The 19,620-nt window shown below is 33.6% G+C and overlaps 2 protein-coding genes across 3 annotated transcripts; both read left to right on the forward strand.

Moving 5' to 3' along the window:
• The first annotated feature begins 10,987 nt into the window (after nucleotides 1-10,987).
• Nucleotides 10,988-15,526, forward strand: LOC7468885 (O-fucosyltransferase 7). The gene is made up of 12 exons (XM_002306528.4): nucleotides 10,988-11,381; nucleotides 11,658-11,762; nucleotides 11,994-12,087; nucleotides 12,176-12,243; nucleotides 12,536-12,624; nucleotides 12,721-12,901; nucleotides 13,014-13,142; nucleotides 13,224-13,357; nucleotides 13,437-13,650; nucleotides 14,324-14,508; nucleotides 14,591-14,686; nucleotides 14,956-15,526. The coding sequence occupies exons 1-12, from the start codon at nucleotides 11,226-11,228 to the stop codon at nucleotides 15,107-15,109; spliced, it is 1,605 nt and encodes a 534-aa protein (XP_002306564.2). The 5' UTR covers nucleotides 10,988-11,225; the 3' UTR covers nucleotides 15,110-15,526.
• A 265-nt stretch (nucleotides 15,527-15,791) lies between these two features.
• Nucleotides 15,792-19,332, forward strand: LOC7468886 (thylakoid lumenal 29 kDa protein, chloroplastic). 2 transcript variants are annotated; one of them, XM_002306529.4, is made up of 11 exons: nucleotides 15,792-16,022; nucleotides 16,130-16,228; nucleotides 16,618-16,702; nucleotides 16,786-16,820; nucleotides 16,954-17,019; nucleotides 17,131-17,171; nucleotides 17,599-17,729; nucleotides 17,876-17,982; nucleotides 18,334-18,471; nucleotides 18,599-18,733; nucleotides 18,926-19,332. In XM_002306529.4, the coding sequence occupies exons 1-11, from the start codon at nucleotides 15,807-15,809 to the stop codon at nucleotides 19,034-19,036; spliced, it is 1,164 nt and encodes a 387-aa protein (XP_002306565.2). In that variant the 5' UTR covers nucleotides 15,792-15,806; the 3' UTR covers nucleotides 19,037-19,332. The 2 variants fall into 2 exon arrangements, with proteins under 2 accessions (XP_002306565.2, XP_024457448.1); XM_024601680.2 differs by having other exon boundaries at nucleotides 15,792-15,962.
• The last annotated feature ends 288 nt before the right edge of the window (nucleotides 19,333-19,620 follow it).

The raw sequence follows: 19,620 nt of genomic DNA on the forward strand, positions 1-19,620 counted from the left end.
GTTAAAGGAATAAAGGGACAGTTTTGTTAGGAAAAAAAGGAAGAATAATAAGTGTTTAGGAACCCAAAAATTAACTCAAATTTCTTATGAGGGTATATGCAAGTGAGAAGAGAGTTAAACATCTGAGAATGGAGAGAGAGAGAGAGAGAGAGACAGAGAGAGACATTACGGTTTGGGAGTGAAAGAGAAAAAAGAAAAAACCAAAGATTAATGGGAGGAAGAAGAAGGAGAAGAAGAAAAAGAAGAAAAGGAGGAAGAGGAAGTTGTCCAAACATCCATAACACTAACTTAACCTTGTTGGTAAGATGATCTTCATTATTTCATTTATATTCTTGTTAGAAATAGATGAAGGAGGTGGAAAACCACCATTATTGATGACCTTAAGGTTTGTATAAATGTTTGATGATGAAAATTGAATTGAATAAATATGTCAAGTTAACAATGAAAGGCATAAATTAAGGAAATATGGAAGAAAAATGAAGAAAAATAAAAGAGAAACTCATGACCTTATAGCCGGCCAATACTGAATAGTAGGGGGAGAGAATTTTTTGCTAGAAATTATAATGTGAAGAACTTAAAGTTATGTAAAAGGGTAAGTTATGGTATAAAATGGAGTGGTGGTTAAGTTGAACAATTGTGTGCTCCTTATACGAGTGGAAGGATAGTTTGGTGTAAGGTTGAGAAGGAACCTTGTTGTATGGACATGCTTAAGATTTGCAACTAACTTGTAGGGTGTGTATATATGAATGAGGTGAAGAACATGAAAAAATTAAAATGGGAGAACTTGAAAATAGGCATGATAGGGCTATCCATGAAGGTGATTTAAGAAAGGTTGGGATTTTGACTTATAATATTGTGTAAATAAAATCATTTTAAGGGAATAATAGACAAAAAAACCTAGACAATTTTGTTATGAAATTCTCCAATAATATTAGGGCTTGAAAATGATAATCTGTGAAGAAGGTTTCTTCATAAGAGTTATAGCTGGATATGTTAAGGTTCCAATGGATCTGACCATGCCTGATTTGGAGTTGTATAACTCTAGATATGATCTAAAAACCTAGTAAAGGTCTAAATCGATGTAAACCTGGACAGAATTTGGAATGCTATTATGATTGTTTGATTTGAACCTTAAAAGTATATAATTTTATGCACAAATGTTATAGGTATGGATTTTACATTTCAAGTGAAACTGATCTTGCTTAAACTGGAGTTGTATAACTACAAATATGAGCCAAGAATCGAGTAAGAGTCTAGCCAGCACAAAACTGGACAGATTATAGATGCTACTATGATGGTTTAAATTGAGCCATAAAAAGGTATAAATTGGAGTTAGATTCTTTATAAAGGTCGTAGGCATGAATGTTAGCTTTCAAATGAAATTGTTCTTGATAAATTTAGAACTATATAACTCTCGAAATGACTTAAAAACTGAAGGAAGGTTGAATTCAACTTTACTAAATAGATTTCATTAAGTATAATAACGGATGAATTTTGGTACCTTAAGGATAGAACTGAGTTTCCCTTTTTTTCTATAAAGTTGTAGATTTGTGTTTTATCTTTCAAAAGAGTCACGCCACGTTCAAAACCAAGACCTAGAACTCTGCTTATAAATAAAATACAAAATAGTGCTCTTGAGTAATAAAATGAAGATAAAAGTGTAATGAGAAGATTAGTTGATGGAAAATGAATTTATAGTAATGAACTTACGTGAATGAGATTTCAATAATATTATGAGAATTCACATTATAGTAAAGTTATGAAATCTCTTGATCCAAAACATGAGAGGTGTCTGGAGCATGTTTATTTGTGGTCGGAAGGACTCGTTCAGGCGGAAGAACAAATAGGTGCATCGCACCTTGTTTTTTTAGTTCATGTAAACTTATTGGTAAATTTCAGAATTAGTTGTTGTATTGTTATTATAAATACTAAAATAGATATAAGTATCTCTCGTATATTGGTATGGATCAATTAGTTATGATAATGTTTGAATGGATATAAGTACCTTGCGTACATTGATATGGATTAATTAGTTATGATAATGCTTGAATGGATATGAGTATCTTGTGTGTATTGTTATGTATCAAATTGGTTATGATATTATTGGAATGGATATGAGTACCTTATGTATATTAGTAGACATCTTATACCTCATTGAACTTATTATATTTTTATCCTTGATTTTTGCATAATTACAAATATGTCCATTATGTTGAAAGTATATAAAGAATTAAAAATGAGAATTTAATTGATTTGTTTCCTAGTTTGGAAACTAATGGCATCAGCATGCCTAACGACCTAGATTTCAATTGATTAGTTTCCTAGTTTGAAAACTAATGGTGTCATCGTGCTTGACGATCAAGATTTCAATTGATTAGCTTCCTAGTTTTGAAACTAATGGTGTTAGTATGCCTGATGACCGAGATTTATATTTATTAGTTTTCTCATTTGGAAACTAACGTCAACATGTCTGACGACCGAGATTTTCAATTGATTAGTTTCCTGGTTTGGAAACTAATGGCATTAACGAGTCTGACAACCGGAATTTGAATTGATTAGTTTCCTGGTTTTGGAAATTAATGGTGTCAGTGTGTCTGACGATCGAAATTTTAATTGATTAGTTTTCTAATTTAGAAATTAATGGTGTTAGTTGGTCTGACGACCAGGATTTTAATTGATTAGTTTTCTAGTTTGGAAACTAATAGCATCGGTGTATCTGACAACCGGGAATGTAAAAAAGTAGCCATTGGTTAAGGGGAGACTCTACCAAAATTTCAGCAATAATAATAATAATAATAATAATTACTGAAAATTCCTAATGTATCATGAAAAATGATGTATAAAATCAGAGTTGTTACACTAAGCAAGTTTTGATTCTGTTGTTTTTTATTGGGATTTATGTTGATGAGATTCTTTATGATGTGATTTCGATGTATACGTCCAAGTCATATCTTGTTAGGGGGGTTATGATAGTTCAATAAGAAGGCAACACATGACGGAGTTAGAAAAAGAGGTATACTATTGTAAGAGATAGTAAAACCATCACTCTTGTACCTCTTACACCCAAACAAGTATATGATGATAAAATAAAGTTAAAAAAGAAACATAAGGATACGAGTATAGAAAATCAAGGTGAGGAATAAGGTGAAAGAAGACAATTAGAATCGGCCATAACCAAAAACACTTCTCACACTACCCAAAACCATTCGACCAATAACCTAAACCATTCAGTCATTTCTAAAACAATCCTAAGTCTAGCCGAGAGTAAAGGTAAGACCTAATGAGTGAAAAAAGTAAGGGAACAAAATGAAAACAATATGGAAAAATTGAGGAAACAACAAGATTTTTATGCTAAAAAGGTGAGGTTAAATATGCCTTTATACTAACAAGCCGATTATTATACTTGTATATAAGGAGGTTTATTTTAGTACTAATGAACTTGATCCTTTTATTTCTAGTATGACTATTTTTTTGTTGATTTGAGGTTGAATCCTTTTTAATAATGGGTAAATGATATGTATTAGTTTATGACATCAACGAATCCATTTAAGGTGTTGATCAAGTCCATTGCAAGTCCAAGAAACAAATTGACTAAAGAGATTGTTTTGGGTTTAATGTTTCTTACTGTCTAATTTTACGATATTGAACATAACTCTAAATCCGACTATTGGATCAAGTTAAAACTTTACCAGATGATACCAAATGTGTTGTTGTATGTTGGGGTAGAATTTCAGGTCAATCGAAGTTCAGTAAGGCAATATTATACAAGTAAGAAATTATATATGAAAATTATATTATTTCCCTAATTGGTTTGGGATTATCTTTTCTTATGGTTTTTGGATTCTATGTTTGGCATGGATTCCTTATTTTATTAGAAGACATATATGACAACATATTACTTTTATATTTTTACAAGGATTCCATGTGCTACAAGGAATACAAAATCAACAAAGATTCCAAAGTTACTAAGGAAGAGAGGTCAACATCAATTCATATTCTACAAGGATTGTTTAGCTACAAATAAGGAAGTTTCCTGGTGCTTTGGGGGATAAATAAGTGGTAGAGAAGAGGACGTTCATTGATAGATTCTCCCTCAATTCCAAGAGATTGCAAGCGGCAACTTTTCCTTGTTTCTAAGAAAATAAAAGACAACTACTACAAATTATTTAAGTAGGGGATCATACTTGTTCTTGCTTTTTTTTTTGTTCTCTAAAATTTGACAACTTATATAAACTTATTGTTTGAGATTTAAAATTTCTTTTAGACTGACAAAAGTCATGACAACCTTGGTTTTTATGGGTTTAGTTGTTTAAACATTGAGTTTGTTGTTTTATGGGCTTAGTTGGTCTTAGTTGTTTTAGCTATAACTCAATGCTTGTTTGGGCTTAACTTATATTTGATTTTAATTGTTTTTAGCTATAGCCTAAAGCTTATTTGGGCTTAATTGTTTCTTTAGGATTTCAAGTTTAATCATCTATTTTGGGTCAATTTTGTAAGTGAGTTTAATTCAGCCCACTAGATAGATTCATTATAGTACTTTTTTTTGGAGTATAGAAACTCCTTGTAAGACATTTTTTATTCAGTTTATGATCAATATTGTTGCCAAACTATTGTTCATGAGTATTGAGAGGATTTCTCGCATTCTTTTGTTCTTTAACAAACTAAATTGACTTATCAAAGAATAATTAGCTTTTTAGCGTCTTTCTTATACTTCTCGTTCGCAAATTGAAATCTGTAGGGTTCAGGTTCTTATTCCAATAATGTTGGTGTCTTACGATAGGTTTTTATTGTGTCTCACTCCTATCAAACTAGTTTCAACTTTCCGGGATTCATTGTCAATTTTCTTGTGAGTTGCATGACTATGTAATCACGAAGTTCGCATCATCTACATGAACAGAAAATATTTACTAATAAAATTTTAAATTAGAGTTTTATGTGATCCTTTTTCATCATTATTCTCAAACTTGATATCAGAGCTTCGCGTCACATATAATCTCTTTTTTTTTTAATTTGATTCCTTTGCATTGAGTTGATTTGAGTTTGAGCTTGATAGTTTGATTCGATTTACTTAATATGGGGTTTTCGTGATGTTGAAAAAATATCTCGATATTAAGTTGATGTTCGATTTTGTTAAAAAAAAAACTGATTTCATTTTTTGTTGATAATTAAGAATAGAGAGACTTAAAATGAAATTGAGAATAAAAAAAGCCACATTTTTTTTCTTAAATCTTGCCTTCATATTTTTGTCAAATGCTATTTTCATCCTTTTAGTTTGATAAATATACATTTTGATTCAAAACTTTAATTTGTTAGACTTATTTCATGAACACCAACCAAACTTGGTGTTTTCTATATTTCAAATAAAAAGAGGTGTCATTAAGGTGGTTTTAATCTTTATTTTATGGGATAGGTAAATTGGGTTTCAAGATTTATTTTTATTCAAGATGATTTTTTAATTATTTTTTCGGAGCCTTTATTGAATGTTATTTTTTGGTATTTTCGAATAAAAAAGAGGTAAGAACAATTGTTGTTTTTTCTGTGTGCAGTGGAAGGTGAAAACAATAACATGAAAATAATTATGGTATTATTTTTATTATATACAAGTCAGAGGAAAAAAGAGAGTAAAAAGGACTGGATTGGGCTTAATCATCTGCAAAGCTTTCTCGATTGTCCCCCGCATGCGACCAAAATTCATCTCCTTCGACTTCAAGGCTAATAAAGGTCTTGTCCTCCGCTCGTGACTTGTTCTTTTCTTGCTGACATTAGTTTTCCCGACAACGTGAATGACAATGGACCCACTTGATCTTCGCTGTGCAGATAATTTATATTAATTAACCTAGAGGGGATCTCTTGCCACGTGTGACACATAAAAAAAGCGGTAACTACAATAATATCATCATCAAATTAAACCAAAACCACTAAACACGTCAAAAGTAGCATTATTTATTTTTAACAAATAAAAGTAGTTTTAATATAAAAATAATATCTTTATTTATTTGTAATATCAATAGGTTAAAAGATTTAAAAATTTAATTTAAAATAAAAAACAACCAACGCTAGCTAAATATACTAGAAATCTTGGGGGCACACTACTGAATTCGGTGGTGTGAGGAGAGGATCCCGGCAGCGGTGCCACGAGCAAGTAGGATGTGACAAGAAAAGAAGAGAGGCCGGATGTCACGAGACCTTAATGGCATTTGTTTAAGCACAAACTCCCAAGAGATGTATGTTGTTATATTATTTTGTCTTCTCCCAAGAGTAAATTTAACTTTATCAGCTACGTATAATTGCTTGGATTTTCCCGGATGGTGACAGTGTATGTAGCTAACATTTGTTTCTTGCAAAATCCATCCATTGTTTTTGGGGTCACCTGACATTCCAAGGCCCCATTTTCTTTTTTTTTTTTTTTTGATTTACGTGGGGTGTCCGGGCCAGCTTACGCGCACCACGACTATTTCCCACGGCCCACTGGATATCCTGCAAGCCCAATAGCAGGTAAGGCACCGCGGGGGTGACAGGCGTGCACATAGAGGGTCGAACCCGGGACGGGGGCGGAACAAGTCACACGATTGACCACAGCAGCTAGACTCTCAAGTGCAATGCCCCATTTTCTTGTTTGGACATGTCAACATTCCCTTGGTTTGATTAGCTATTTAGTCATTGGGAAAAACTATGTAAATAATCCTATTTATGTTTTATAGATTCTTTTTACATTCCCTTGGTTTGATTAGCTATTTAGTCATTGGGAAAAACTATGTAAATAATCCTATTTATGTTTTATAGATTTTTTTTTTTTATCGAACAATAGAAGATGTAAAGTGTTATAAAGTTATTAAAGTTTAGAATTTAACGAGTTGTTTTTTTAAAATAGAGAAAAAAAAACAAATTATTAAAAGCTTTATTTATTGATATTGTTGTATTTGATTAAGAAAGAAACTAAAAACTAAGTGAAGAATATAGTTTTTTTTTCTTTAATGAAAATATCACTTTAAATGTGTAAGAATTTCTCCTTTTCCATAACTATTGTTTCTTAACATTTCTTATTTTATTTTCATTTATGAAAATCCTAAACTTTTGCTAATTTTATTAAAATGCCGATTTGTTCATCGTTAGCCGGACTAAATCTCTTTATTTCCTTCTTTAGTTGCAATCAAATAATACCATTAAGCTAAAAAAAAAACTATTTATTTCCTTCTTAATCACAATAAAATATTATCATTAAGTTAAAAATCAATTTTTCTAATTTTCTTCCTTTATTATATTAATTGGTTCTCTAAAATCTTACCCTTCCCTTTCTTTTTCATCATTTTCACTCTCCAATCCTTTTTTTATTATCATTTCTTGACATAAATAAATTAGTGGCTAAAAATTGAGTTACGGCAAAATATATTCAATTAAAAAATATGTTACTTTTTGTTACTATCATATTGTTAATTGTTTTTCATAAATGAAATGTGCACATCAATTCAGGAGAGGCTATAAATGCTCCGATCAAGACTTAAGTGTATCTATGCGTGCTTGAATTTTTCTTTTAAAGGAATTATGTAGCGTTAAAATTAACAAAGAAAAAGAATAAGGGTGAATATTTTTTTTTGTTTGAAAATAATAATCAAACCAATTTTTTAGTTTTAGAATCATGCTGAATCAAAAACTAATTCAAACCGATCAGGTTTAGTTTAACTCGGTTAAATTTATTTTGTAAAAATTAAAAAAATAATATTTTTTTTGTCGAGTTTTTTTTTTAACTTTTTATGGGCTCTTAAAAGCTTTTTAATTGATGGAAAAGGCCTATTTCAATTGCCCAATTTCCCTTTTATCTTTCAATTGATTTTTTTAAAAAAAATTTATAGGAGCTATTCACAATAATGTGATAGTTCTCATGGTTTTATCCCATGAACAAACACACTAACACAAACAATAACAATAAAAGAAACTACAGTTTTTTATAAACAAACACATTGATCCATAAAGCCAACTCAGTTTTTCATTATCTATCAAAAGCCAAGCTAAGGACATGAAGGGATGGTATGTCACTGCCAACAACAAAGTAGAAGCAAAAAGGTTTCATATAAGTTATACAGACATACCATACATGTTCTAAGCTAAGGTGATATCTTCATCCATTCTAACCAATCATTGCTTATGCTTCACATAACAAGCTTGCTAAATATCATAAATATCGTCTTTGTATGCATGACAAGAAAATCAACAATAATAAAAGAATACAAAAATAGCAAATTAAATATATTTTTGCCCTAATGATTTGTCATGCCACACATTCAGAAAAATCAAAGTTAGTTACAAGCAAATACCCTTAATTTTTTAATTAATTATCATTCGTTGTTATATGCAATTTTTAACCAAAATCTATAAATAACAAATTAAACATGTTAGATTGAAAATGCGTTAATTAATAAATCATAAAATAAAAAAGTGTAATTTTATAAGATTCTAATGTTAATTGGAATTAGTATATAATGTAACCAATTTTAACAATAAACAACTGCTTGGACTGTTGCTAGAGAACAAAAAACTTCAAGATTTATTGAATATATAGTTGTCAGTGCTAAAGGCTGATTTGAAAGCCGTTGTCGATACAAGAATAGCTAGCACATGTTTTTAAACCTTCAAAAAGATCTTATATTTCGAAGCATTGTACTTCCACCAACCCAAGACTTCTAACTTATCATCATTAGGATCCTCACAATCGTTAACAAATACCTCTCAACCTTTTGTCTACTCTCAACACTATCTTCTTCCTCTAAATATTTTTTGTAATCGAGCCAAAGTGTTTGGTATATCATCTACCTATATGTCATCACTAGCATTAACATCTTATTGATGTCTAGAATCATCCTTCATTTTAAGAACTTTCAAATAAAAATCATACAAGCTCACCCAAGTATCTTTCACCTTATTTGTTAGCAATTATGATTTGTCATCATCATACAAGTCACTAAAATAGAATCCCTCATATTTCAACTTGAAATGTGGATACAAGACAATAGCCACATATAAATTTTTTTTTAATCTTTTTCATTTTCGTAGTACTTCTCAAACTTTAACATCATGTTCTTTGTTATTCCTCTTAAAATATTATCTCTACTTTTAAGTAGTTATGATATGTTGGTGCGTATATAAATCAATTCATTATAAAAAAGATTTGATGTATCATGCAATGAACCAAAAAATCTTAATGTAATCATGAAGATCCTAAGTAACTTCATCAAAGGTCTAGTATTTTCTTAATCCTCCAAATTAGGTGGCTCTATGTTTTTTTTTATTGCCCCTTAAATCAACCTCCATAAAGTAACTTGTATACCTAGGGTTACTTTCACTTAACCTCATAAAGACCCTCACAAACACCTTATAAAATATGAGGAGAATCAGGGCAACAACAAACAACAACATCTCATAATGAAACAAAACAAATAACAATAATCAAGGAAAACATAGAACTTGAATAAGATTCTCATCTTTTTTCGATTATATAATGACTTTATCCTATAAATAAATCATTATTGATTAGTACATGTAATTTGATTGAAGTAAATAAACATAAAGTGATGACTACTTTTGAAATAGTGAAAATATTTCCTTCATTTAAATGTCCTTTTAAAAATTATCATCAAGTTATAACCTCTCTCATTTTTTTTTATATAACTCTGTAGATTCATTAAACACACTGTATGAACAAGAAGTAACCTAGGCGAGAGAGAACAAACAACTTGAGAGGAAAGAACCCCAGATTCAAAACAAAGTATTCGAGAGGATCAATGATAAAGGCCAGAGAGATAGTGATCGACGACCGTGTGGAGGATAGAGAGGCAATGACTAGCAATGGAGGCTAGAGAGAATGAGAAATAGATGAGAGACAAAGAGACGACAAGAGAGCGTGGGCGACTGCATTTGAATTTAATTTAGGGTTAGAACATGGTGGGAAGAGATGAGAGATAGAGAGAAATCTTAGGGGATACTTTTAGGTTGCGAAGAAAATTTAATATTTATACATTTTTATTTTCAAAATGCTAGTTAAACTGATCTGATTCAATTGATTTTAGACTTTTGAAACTAAAACCGAATTAAATCGATATTTTCTTTGTTTTTTTAATCGGTTAATTTGATTTTTTTTCTAATTATTTTTTTTTGGTTTTATCAGCCCAATAAGTTTTTCGAATTTATTCTCAACCTTAGAAGGGAAGGCTAAGATCCAAGTGAACAGTTAGCTGCATCGAGTGTGAATGCAAGCAGTGACTTCAGAAAATGATGTGCACATGCATGCCATCCTCTTTCATTCAATGCAACTCTTCTTGAGATCCACAATTCGATCCACCCAACCCGAATTATACAGCTTTTTGTTGGTTTGGGCGAAATAAATAAATGGAAATCAGACATTTTTACATTTACATAATGACCAAACAAAATTAATTGTAAAAACAAAATAAAAAAATAAAAAATTAATGGTCCATCAATTTACGAACGTGCATCGTAAAAATTCATATATATATATATATATATATATATTTTTTTTTTTTTCATTTAGATGAAAGAGTATTATAATTAACCTTTTTTTTTTACACAACCATCATAACGGTGATTTTTATTTGTCTGTGAATAAGAGAAGCTTCTTCTTCTGCTTTTTCTTTTTTTTTTTTTTTAAAAAAGATTTATGGGTGGGAAGAAAGATAAACAGTTAAATAATTTTAGCGCATTTTTGTTTTTAATTTTTAAAAGTATTCTTTTAAAAAGTTTGAATTTTTTTATTTTTTTAATATACTGATTTTAAAAATAAATATTTAAAATTAAAAAATTATTTTAATCTATTTTTAAATAAAAAAATATTTTAAAAATAACTATAACATAATATTATAATATTAAACATAATTTTTAATTCCATCCTAGAGGATCCAATCTGTCTCCACTGACAGCGCAAAAAAAAAAAAAACAAAAAAAAAAAAAAGATATTCCCCAAGCAAACCCCCCTCTTTACTTTACTACCACAGCCGACTGCTACACACAGACACAAACTCTCCTTTACCTTTCTTTCTTTCATTGATCCTTCTTTCTTCTTTTCTTTTTAATGGCCATTGATACCCATTGCTCCTTCATTAACCTCTTCTTCTTCTTCTTCTTTTCTAACTCTTAGAAAAAAAAAAAAAAAACAGCGATAGAAAGGGAAAGAGAGACTGGAAATAAACACCAAGAAAGAAAAAGTAGCGAAGAAGATGATGCAGAAGCGAAGATGGAAGACCGTGGGTTTGATGAGGAAGATGCTATCATGCGCCATATGCACGATAGCGATGATGGCCCTCCTCTCCGTACACTTACATGTTTTCCCTCCTTACTCTAAACTCCCTGATCCTTACAGGCTTCCTCATCCCGTAAGTAATTCCACACTCACCTGATTTTCTTTTTTCCCTTTTTAGTGTTAGAATTAGGGTTTCTTCTACTTTCTAAAGTTTCTGTTACTTCTTTTTCGAAATCCGTTAACTGTGGCCTAATGTGCTTGAAAGATAGATATCTTAGCCTTCTAATTCTTGGATGTGATTTATTTTTGTACTAACTGCGTTAGTTTTATTTTTTCTTTTTTGGAACAATAATTGGTGGGATTTTAGTTCATACAATTTTTTTTAACAATAAAAATATATTATCTGTAGCAAATTGAAATCAGAGACAAGATATTGGGCAAAGAGCAAGAACAGAGCTGGACCAGTGAGATCACTCCTCCCAATGTATACAAAGGCCCTCTCTCATCCCACCAGGTCTTATTACATGCAATTCATTCCAATATATTTTCCAATTCAAGCACTTTTTTTTTTTTTGAATTCTGATTCATTGATGAAATTTAACAGAAATGAAAAGTATGGTGAGGAAACAATTTGGGATTAGTCTGTGTGTAGCTGTGGATTCAGCGTCATAAGTGTTTATGTTTTTCTTTATTCTAAGCAGTCAGTCATGCATCTTTCATGTTTTCACTCCTTTAGACTTGACAGTGTTCTGATCGGAACCCCAACTGTACCAAACTATGGAAGCCTCCACCAAATCGCAATTATTTGCCTTGTACTCAACCTAGTCCTAACTATACTTGTAAGTTTGGCTTTAATTTCATATTGATTTGCTTCTTTTAAAAACATTTTCCTGTTTGCTTATTTCTGCTTTACCTACTGTTTCTCAGCTCCTTCAGAGTCGAGAGGTTACCTTCTAGCTCATACAAATGGAGGGCTCAACCAGATGCGAGCTGGGGTACTTATCTACCGTCTATCTTTTATAAAAATTTACAGTGTCGATATCCATGACTACTTAAGTTTGTCAATCACAATGGCTGTGTTTGAAATTCTGAAATTTTATTACACTACGCTATTTGTTAGGCCTCCCAAATTCTTATTCTGTTTCTATGTTATCCTGGAAGATGTATGTAGTTGTGCTGTGCTCTATGGTACAATTTATTAAGGCAACAATAATTTGTGTTTTTTTTTTTATTGGTTCTTGTGTTTTTGTACTGGGGTTGAGAAACACTGTCTTTCTTGAATTGCAGATATGTGATATGGTAGCTATTGCACATATCATAAATGCCACTCTTGTTGTTCCAAAACTAGATAAAAAGTCATATTGGCAAGATTCCAGGTAATTTTAGATCAGTGAAAATTTCAAGTTGTTGGGCCCTTTCATGTCATGATGCCATAGCTCTTTCTTTCTTTGTTCGTTGTTCTTTTTTTGCAGCAACTTTTCAGATGTCTTTGATGAAGATCATTTTATCAATGCTCTAGCTAATGATGTGAAAGTCATTAAAAAGCTTCCCAAGGAAATAGGTAGTTCTATGAAAGCAGTTAAATATTTTAAAAGCTGGTCTGGTATGGACTACTACCAGGAAGAGATAGCAAGCATGTGGGCTGATTATAAGGTATATCAATTGGAAGTTTCACTTGGTATTTATGATTGCAATCTGCTGGTTTTACTCTCATTTATTATTGAAATTCTAACACAATCTTCCTAACATAAATTTGTTTTCACAGGTTATTCGGGCTGCCAAGACTGACTCTCGCCTAGCAAATAACAATCTCCCTCCTGATATTCAGAAGCTGCGTTGCCGTGCCTGTTATGAAGCCCTCCGTTTTGCACCTCAAATTGAAGCAATGGGAAAGGTGAAAATAGCTAGATATTTTTGCTCTTGTTGATTTCTTGTATGTGCAATGATATGATTTCAAGTCACATTGGCATTGTAGTTGTTGGTGGACCGCATGAGGTCATATGGTCCTTATATTTCCCTGCACTTACGATATGAGAAGGACATGCTTGCCTTCAGTGGATGTACACATGATTTGTCTCCTGCTGAAGCAAATGAACTAAAAATGATACGGTATTTTTGCTGCTTATGTGATAATGAATTCAATTCAATGTTCGGGCTTTTTTGCTTATGTATTTTATGTGACATGAAGAGACGCAAATGATAACTGGAAAGTGAAGGATATTGATCCCAGGGAGCAGAGATCCAAGGGTTTTTGCCCCTTAACTCCAAAGGAGGCTGCAATATTTCTATCTGCTCTTGGTTACCCATCAAATACCCCTATCTACATTGCCGCAGGAGAGATATATGGAGGTGATTCACATATGGGTGATCTACAATCCCGATATCCTATGTTGATGCGCAAGGTTCGAGTTTTGGCTTTACTTTATAACTTTTCCATGTTTTCTCTGTATAAGTTAATTGTTGTTATTGTTAGTTTTGTTAACCTATAGATAAATATCTTTTCAAAGGCCTTGCTGTGAGAGCAATGAAAAATTTTATACTTCAGGAAAACCATAAGATTGAAAAAAAAAAATTAAAAAAAATTCACTCCTCACATCTAAGGATACACCCTAGTCCATCTACACAACTAATGATGAGTGCAATTGCTTGCATTGACGATGCCTTGTGCATTTTGTATGCTGTTTTTGTGTTCATTGTTTTTTGTGGATAATCAAAATAGTAGTTTATTTTAGAAGGCAGATTACGAGGGGATGCCATGTATAATACTTTTAACCCATTCATCATATAAGAAGTAATTTTTGGAATAGTGTTTGTAATCAAGTTGTATCCAAGTCTGGAAAATTGACAAATCTCCTTCCTTCTCTTTCTATGTGCCTTTTTGTTGTCAATCACAGTGCACATATACTTATGCTTGCATGGAGACTTGTAAACATACATGAATATTCTCTGTATTCTGTCTATAAGTGCTGATTTTGTTTTCTTTTTGGTGCGGGAAGTTGGGCCGGGATGAGTGAGAGCTGCTAATTTTTCAAGTGTGTTGCTCTATGACTAGCATGTCCTTTAAACATCTTGCAGGAAACGTTGGCATCTTTTGAGGAGCTTGAACCATTTACCAATCACTTGTCTCAGCTGGCTGCGCTTGACTATATTGTATCTGTTGAAAGTGATGTATTCATGCCGACATACTCTGGAAACATGGCAAGGGCAGTCGAAGGTCATCGTCGCTTTCTTGGACATAGAAGAACAATTTCCCCGGACAGGTATGGGATATTCTTATATATATTTTAGCTTATTTTGATCAATTTCTTTGCACTGAGCATTTTCTTTTTTTTTGTCCCTTAGGAAAGCACTTGTTCGTCTGTTTGATAAAATTGAGCAGGGAAAACTGAAAGAAGGCAAATATTTATCAGACCATGTCATTGAAAGCCACAGAAAACGGTATGTATTCTTAAGCATTATAATCACAATTAATACCCAAAAACATCTTCAACAGCTGAGTTACCCATGGGCACTGCTTTTCTGGGAGAAGAGGTGAGGTATAGTTAATATTGTGCAGCCACAATTGGGTGGCACTGGGAAACTACTGCTCGTTTTGTGAGATTTTGAGGTTATCTTCCATGGCCATTATCTTGACGGGTCAGCATTCTATAAAGATTTGAAAATAGAATCCACTAATTTAAATTTTGTTTCTCATGTTGGTTGCATAGGCAAGGCTCCCCAAGGAAGAGGAAAGGCCCCATTTCTGGAACAAAGGGCACAGATAGGTTTCGTTCAGAAGAAGCTTTTTATGTAAATCCTTTACCAGATTGTTTATGTCAGGGGCAATCCCAGAATCTGAACACCTCTATCATAACAAGTTAGTTTAGATGCTGAAGAACAATTCTCTTCAAGATCCAAGTGCGGGAGGATAGTGGCAAATTTAATCATTCACTATCCATTGATAGTACAAGCCGGCTGTGCCAGAATCAGTGTTAGGTATGCGGATTGTGTATATCTCGAGTTTAGGTGGGTGGAGGCATGCATGAAGATACAAAGCAAATGGACGCTGCTGCTATTCGGTGCCAGTGCAGGCACAGATTATGTTGGGAAGAGAAGGGGCCTTTCATTCCATCAACCAAAAGCAATTTTCATTTTTCAAGAGGACAATTTAAATAGTCAGATTAGAAGGAAGTTAGGGATACGATTATCATTGGATCTCTATAGTAACATCCTTTTCTTCGATGCATGTATTCGATTCATCGTCATTCAATGCAATAAAAGTGAAAACAATTACTATCTTTTCTCCCGATTGTCGTCCACCTCTCCTCCTTCTTTTGCAATAATCTTTATCCTTGCATGGTAAACCGAACAACGAAAATGATCTTTGGACTTCTAAAGTACTAAATAATTAACCCCACAAATGAAGGAAGAGAGCGACGGCATATGCAGGCTGTCATTCTTTCTACTTAAAAAAAAAAAAAACAAAGAAAGAAAATGGGTCGGCGAACCGGGTCGGTAACCAATGAAAAGAAGATAGGATATCCACATATCTCCTCACGAACACTCATGCCCACTCCACATGTATAGGTATAGCCACGTAGGCACACATAATCTTGTTACCTCTCTCTACGAAACGGAAGAGCCTTCTGTTTGTCTTTTAGAAGCTCGAAAGCACAGAGGTTACACTGTGGAGGCAACTATGGGTGCTTCTTTCCTATCAACCCTCCCCTCTTTGGTTAGTGTCCCTTCTTTAACCATCTCTACTACTCCTACCATTAGATGTCCTTCTCATGCTGTAAGTTCTCTTGAAATGTTGCTTCAGTTTCATCTTGGCTGGGAATGCTACAGAAAATGGAATCGTTTATTTTTCTCTCTTTTGCCTTTTGGCTAAATATTGATCAGGTCGCAATTCGTTGTCATAAAATGGACACTGATGTCCCTGGTGAGAATGTTCTACGGCGAAGAGAAGTTTTGAAATGCTTTGGTGCTGCTGTTGGCATGGTAAGAGAGAAATAACACTTCCCTTTCATTGCTCAAGGATTTGGCATTCACATTCTATGCAAACTTGACCATCCACTTCTTGATTCTATTTCAAAGGAGATACATTAGTGTGTTGTTTTGGTATACATGGTCAGATGACACTAATCCTACATTCGAAACATTGTTGATTTATGAGATATACAATTTAATTGCCTTTTTTTTTCCTGCTCAGAAAAAAATATAAATAAAAAGGTGATATCTGAAATATTTCAGTTATAATATTCTCTCATTTTGATTTTGTGGAATGTTGATGTTAATGGTTGTATTTTGACGCATCCTTTATATATTGGAAATCCATAATGTAGAATGATGTGATGATGAGTTTCTAACCTGTTTTGCTGTAAACTTAGGAATTGCTAGCAAGCTCAGGATCATTTGTTGAAATGGCTAGTGCTGCTGATTTGATCCAACGCAGGCAGCGTTCTGAGTTTCAGTGTGAGTTCCCTAATCTCAACATTTCCAAGCATGCTCAATCAGCTACAGTTTGCTCAGTTGATGTTGCATCTTCTTTCTCACAGCCAGCATAAGGCAGACCCTTTTCGCAGCTATAAAGGTGAACCACACAACCTTGCCTTTATGCTATCTTTTTATCAAGTAGTTGTTCTGCAGTTCTATAAAATGGATAGAAATATCTACATCGTGCTTTGATGGTTTTTTGATCACTATTCCGTTGATATTTGTTTCAGGGCAAACCTGAACTTGTACCATACATTCTAACTCTGGCTCTGAATGATGCCATTACTTATGATAAGGTCAGACAAATTCCTTCACCTATTGAATTCCTATATGATTGCTATGGAAGTCCTCAACTAAAGGTAAAAGTCGAAAGAAATGCGCTGATTAATTCCTGATTAAGTTTGCAGGCTACAAAATCTGGGGGCCCAAATGGATCCATACGATTCAGGTATTTCAGTTATGAAGTTATCATCTTTTATGAGTTTGTACACTGATTTATCAATGTGTGAAAGTTTACACTTTCCTCTTCCTCTAGCATGTAGAGAAACTGGGTCTCATACATTTGCATACGCACTGCAAGCATCAACTCCCAATTGATTATGATTATTCACTGAGGAATGAGCAAATAGAACCTCCTACAGGTTCTTTGTGAAGCATCCTGTCAGCACGCTTATATCACGATCTGTGATGTTCGCTGTTCCTGGTTTTTGGATGCTTAAGTAAATTAGAACACCTGCTTAGGTTGCAGAATTGTAAATTATTGTCTGAAGTAATCCCTGCTTCTTGATTGAAGTCCCTTTTGCTTTTTGAAGCAATAACTTACCTCCTTGCCTGAATGTTGTCTTAATTTTCTTCTCCTTTTTTCCCACCTGAAGTTCAGAGATAAGCAGACCTGAAAATAAGGGACTTTCTGCCGCGTTGAATTTAATAGAGGAAGCGAAGGAGGAGATTGATTCATATTCCAAGGGTGGACCCATCTCTTTTGCAGATCTTATCCCGTATGCAGGTTATACACATTAATAATCCCAAATTTATGCCGTGCTGCATACTCTGGCCTTATTGCATGACCTAGTTTATGTACAGATGAACAGAATTTAATTCATCAACAGAGAAGACCAATGTCCCTGACTCAATTTTGTTTGTTCTCTGCAGGACAAAGTGCTGTTAAGGCTACATTTCTGGCTTCTGCCATCCGCAAGTGTGGCGGTAATGAACAGAAAGGAAGCTTATTGTACTCCGCATATGGATCCAGTGGACAGGTTAGTGTTTCTAATTTGGCTGTGTTGTGGACAGTTTTAATTTGCACCAGGATATATAAAATATTGGCAACTCTACCTCTGAACCAGCCTTATTATTAAAGTCAAGGTGTAAAACAGTGGCTACATAAGAGTTATAGTATGCAGAAAGGTTAGGGAGATCCTTGTGTAAAAAGGAACATTACGATGACTGCAATTATGCTCAAATGAGTTCTCGTAAATACATACAGATAGAAGTAGATATTTCATCATTTTTCCTATCATCCGACCTACAAAAGGGTGTGTGTCTATTATCAATAAAAGCAAGTTATAGTGATAAGCAATTAATCCCAACAATTGTTGTTGTTCTTATAGTGGGGATTGTTTGATAGACAATTCGGAAGGACAGATTCCCAAGAGCCAGATCCAGAAGGGAGGGTTCCCCAGTGGGAGAAAGCCACAGTCCAAGAAATGAAAGACAAGTTCTCATCTATTGGCTTTGGTCCCCGCCAGGTATGCTTTCAACAAATATATTAAGGATCACGAGCTCACAACCTTCTAAAAAGACAGGAAATTTCACTTTGGAAAGACACCTATAGATGGTCGCTGATCCAATTCTGTTCCTTCCCTGGTTGACCAGCTAGCTGTTATGTCTGCGTTCTTGGGTCCTGATCAAGCAGCAACAGAGGCCTTACTGGCAACTGATCCAGATGTTACACCATGGGTTCAGAAGTACCAACGTAGCCGAGAAACAGTGTCTCAGACAGATTATGAGGTCAGTTGATAATTCTCAACAGGGATCCCAATCAATTGAACCTGCCTAATTTGAAATTATGCGATGTAGTTCTTGCTATGGAGGAGCAGAGGGAATTTGATGCTATTATGTACCGTTAAATCCTCGCATTTCCAAATTTATGTTGCCTCTAGATCTGTTCTAATTACGGTCTTGGAATTGATTTTCTTGCAGGTCGATCTGATAACTACTCTCACTAAATTAAGTTCCATGGGCCAACAAATCAATTATGAAGCATATACATATCCTGTCCGAAAGATTGAGTTGAGCAAACTCAAGTTATAGCGCAGACGATTTGCATTTTCAAGGAGCCATCAACTGTTCCACCACGCGCAATTATTAATGCTTCTCACAATTTTGTAAGCAGTGATGTTTTCAAGCTTCCCACTTGATTCAAACCATGAAATGACTCTGTGATTTCAGCTGCTTGGAACACTACATCCATGTTTCTAGTTTGCGATTCTCCTCGTTGTCCCACGCCACGCGGGTGCTCGCTATAATGTGGTTTGTGGTATAAACAAATCAAGATATGACGCTACAATATAAAAACTCAATTTAGAGAATGCCTCCAATTATCAACACCTGAAGTTGTAATTCTTCTTTCTTCATTTACCAACCTCTGATGTTGTAATTCTTCCTCCAAGCTACAAGGATGAAAGCCAGGCTTGGTGTCAACTCCAAGCTCTGCCATTCTGTAGCCTTGTGCTTGCTGCTTGTTGAAAATTAATGGCTTGATGAAGACGAATGTCATCGCCAATAATGGTTACATCCAACGCACCTTCTGCTGCCCAACTAATTCAGTGCACTCACGTCTATTTCATATCTCTCGTGCTTTTAATAAAAAGGCATGAAGATTCAACCAAGTAGAA

This window comes from Populus trichocarpa, chromosome 5 (assembly GCF_000002775.5).
Source record: "Populus trichocarpa isolate Nisqually-1 chromosome 5, P.trichocarpa_v4.1, whole genome shotgun sequence".
Classification (NCBI taxonomy): Eukaryota; Viridiplantae; Streptophyta; class Magnoliopsida; order Malpighiales; family Salicaceae; genus Populus; species Populus trichocarpa.

Coding starts and splice junctions, on each gene's coding strand:
- LOC7468886 (XM_002306529.4), top strand. CDS start 15,807: ATGTATAGGTATAGCCACGTAGGCACACATAATCTTGTTACCTCTCTC. Junction 16,703..16,785: donor GCAGCGTTCTGAGTTTCAGT/GTGAGTTCCCTA, acceptor TCTTTCTCACAG/CCAGCATAAGGCAGACCCTT. Junction 18,472..18,598: donor TTGGCTTTGGTCCCCGCCAG/GTATGCTTTCAA, acceptor CTGGTTGACCAG/CTAGCTGTTATGTCTGCGTT.
- LOC7468885 (XM_002306528.4), top strand. CDS start 11,226: ATGATGCAGAAGCGAAGATGGAAGACCGTGGGTTTGATGAGGAAGATG. Junction 13,358..13,436: donor AATGAACTAAAAATGATACG/GTATTTTTGCTG, acceptor TGTGACATGAAG/AGACGCAAATGATAACTGGA. Junction 14,687..14,955: donor ATTGAAAGCCACAGAAAACG/GTATGTATTCTT, acceptor TTGGTTGCATAG/GCAAGGCTCCCCAAGGAAGA.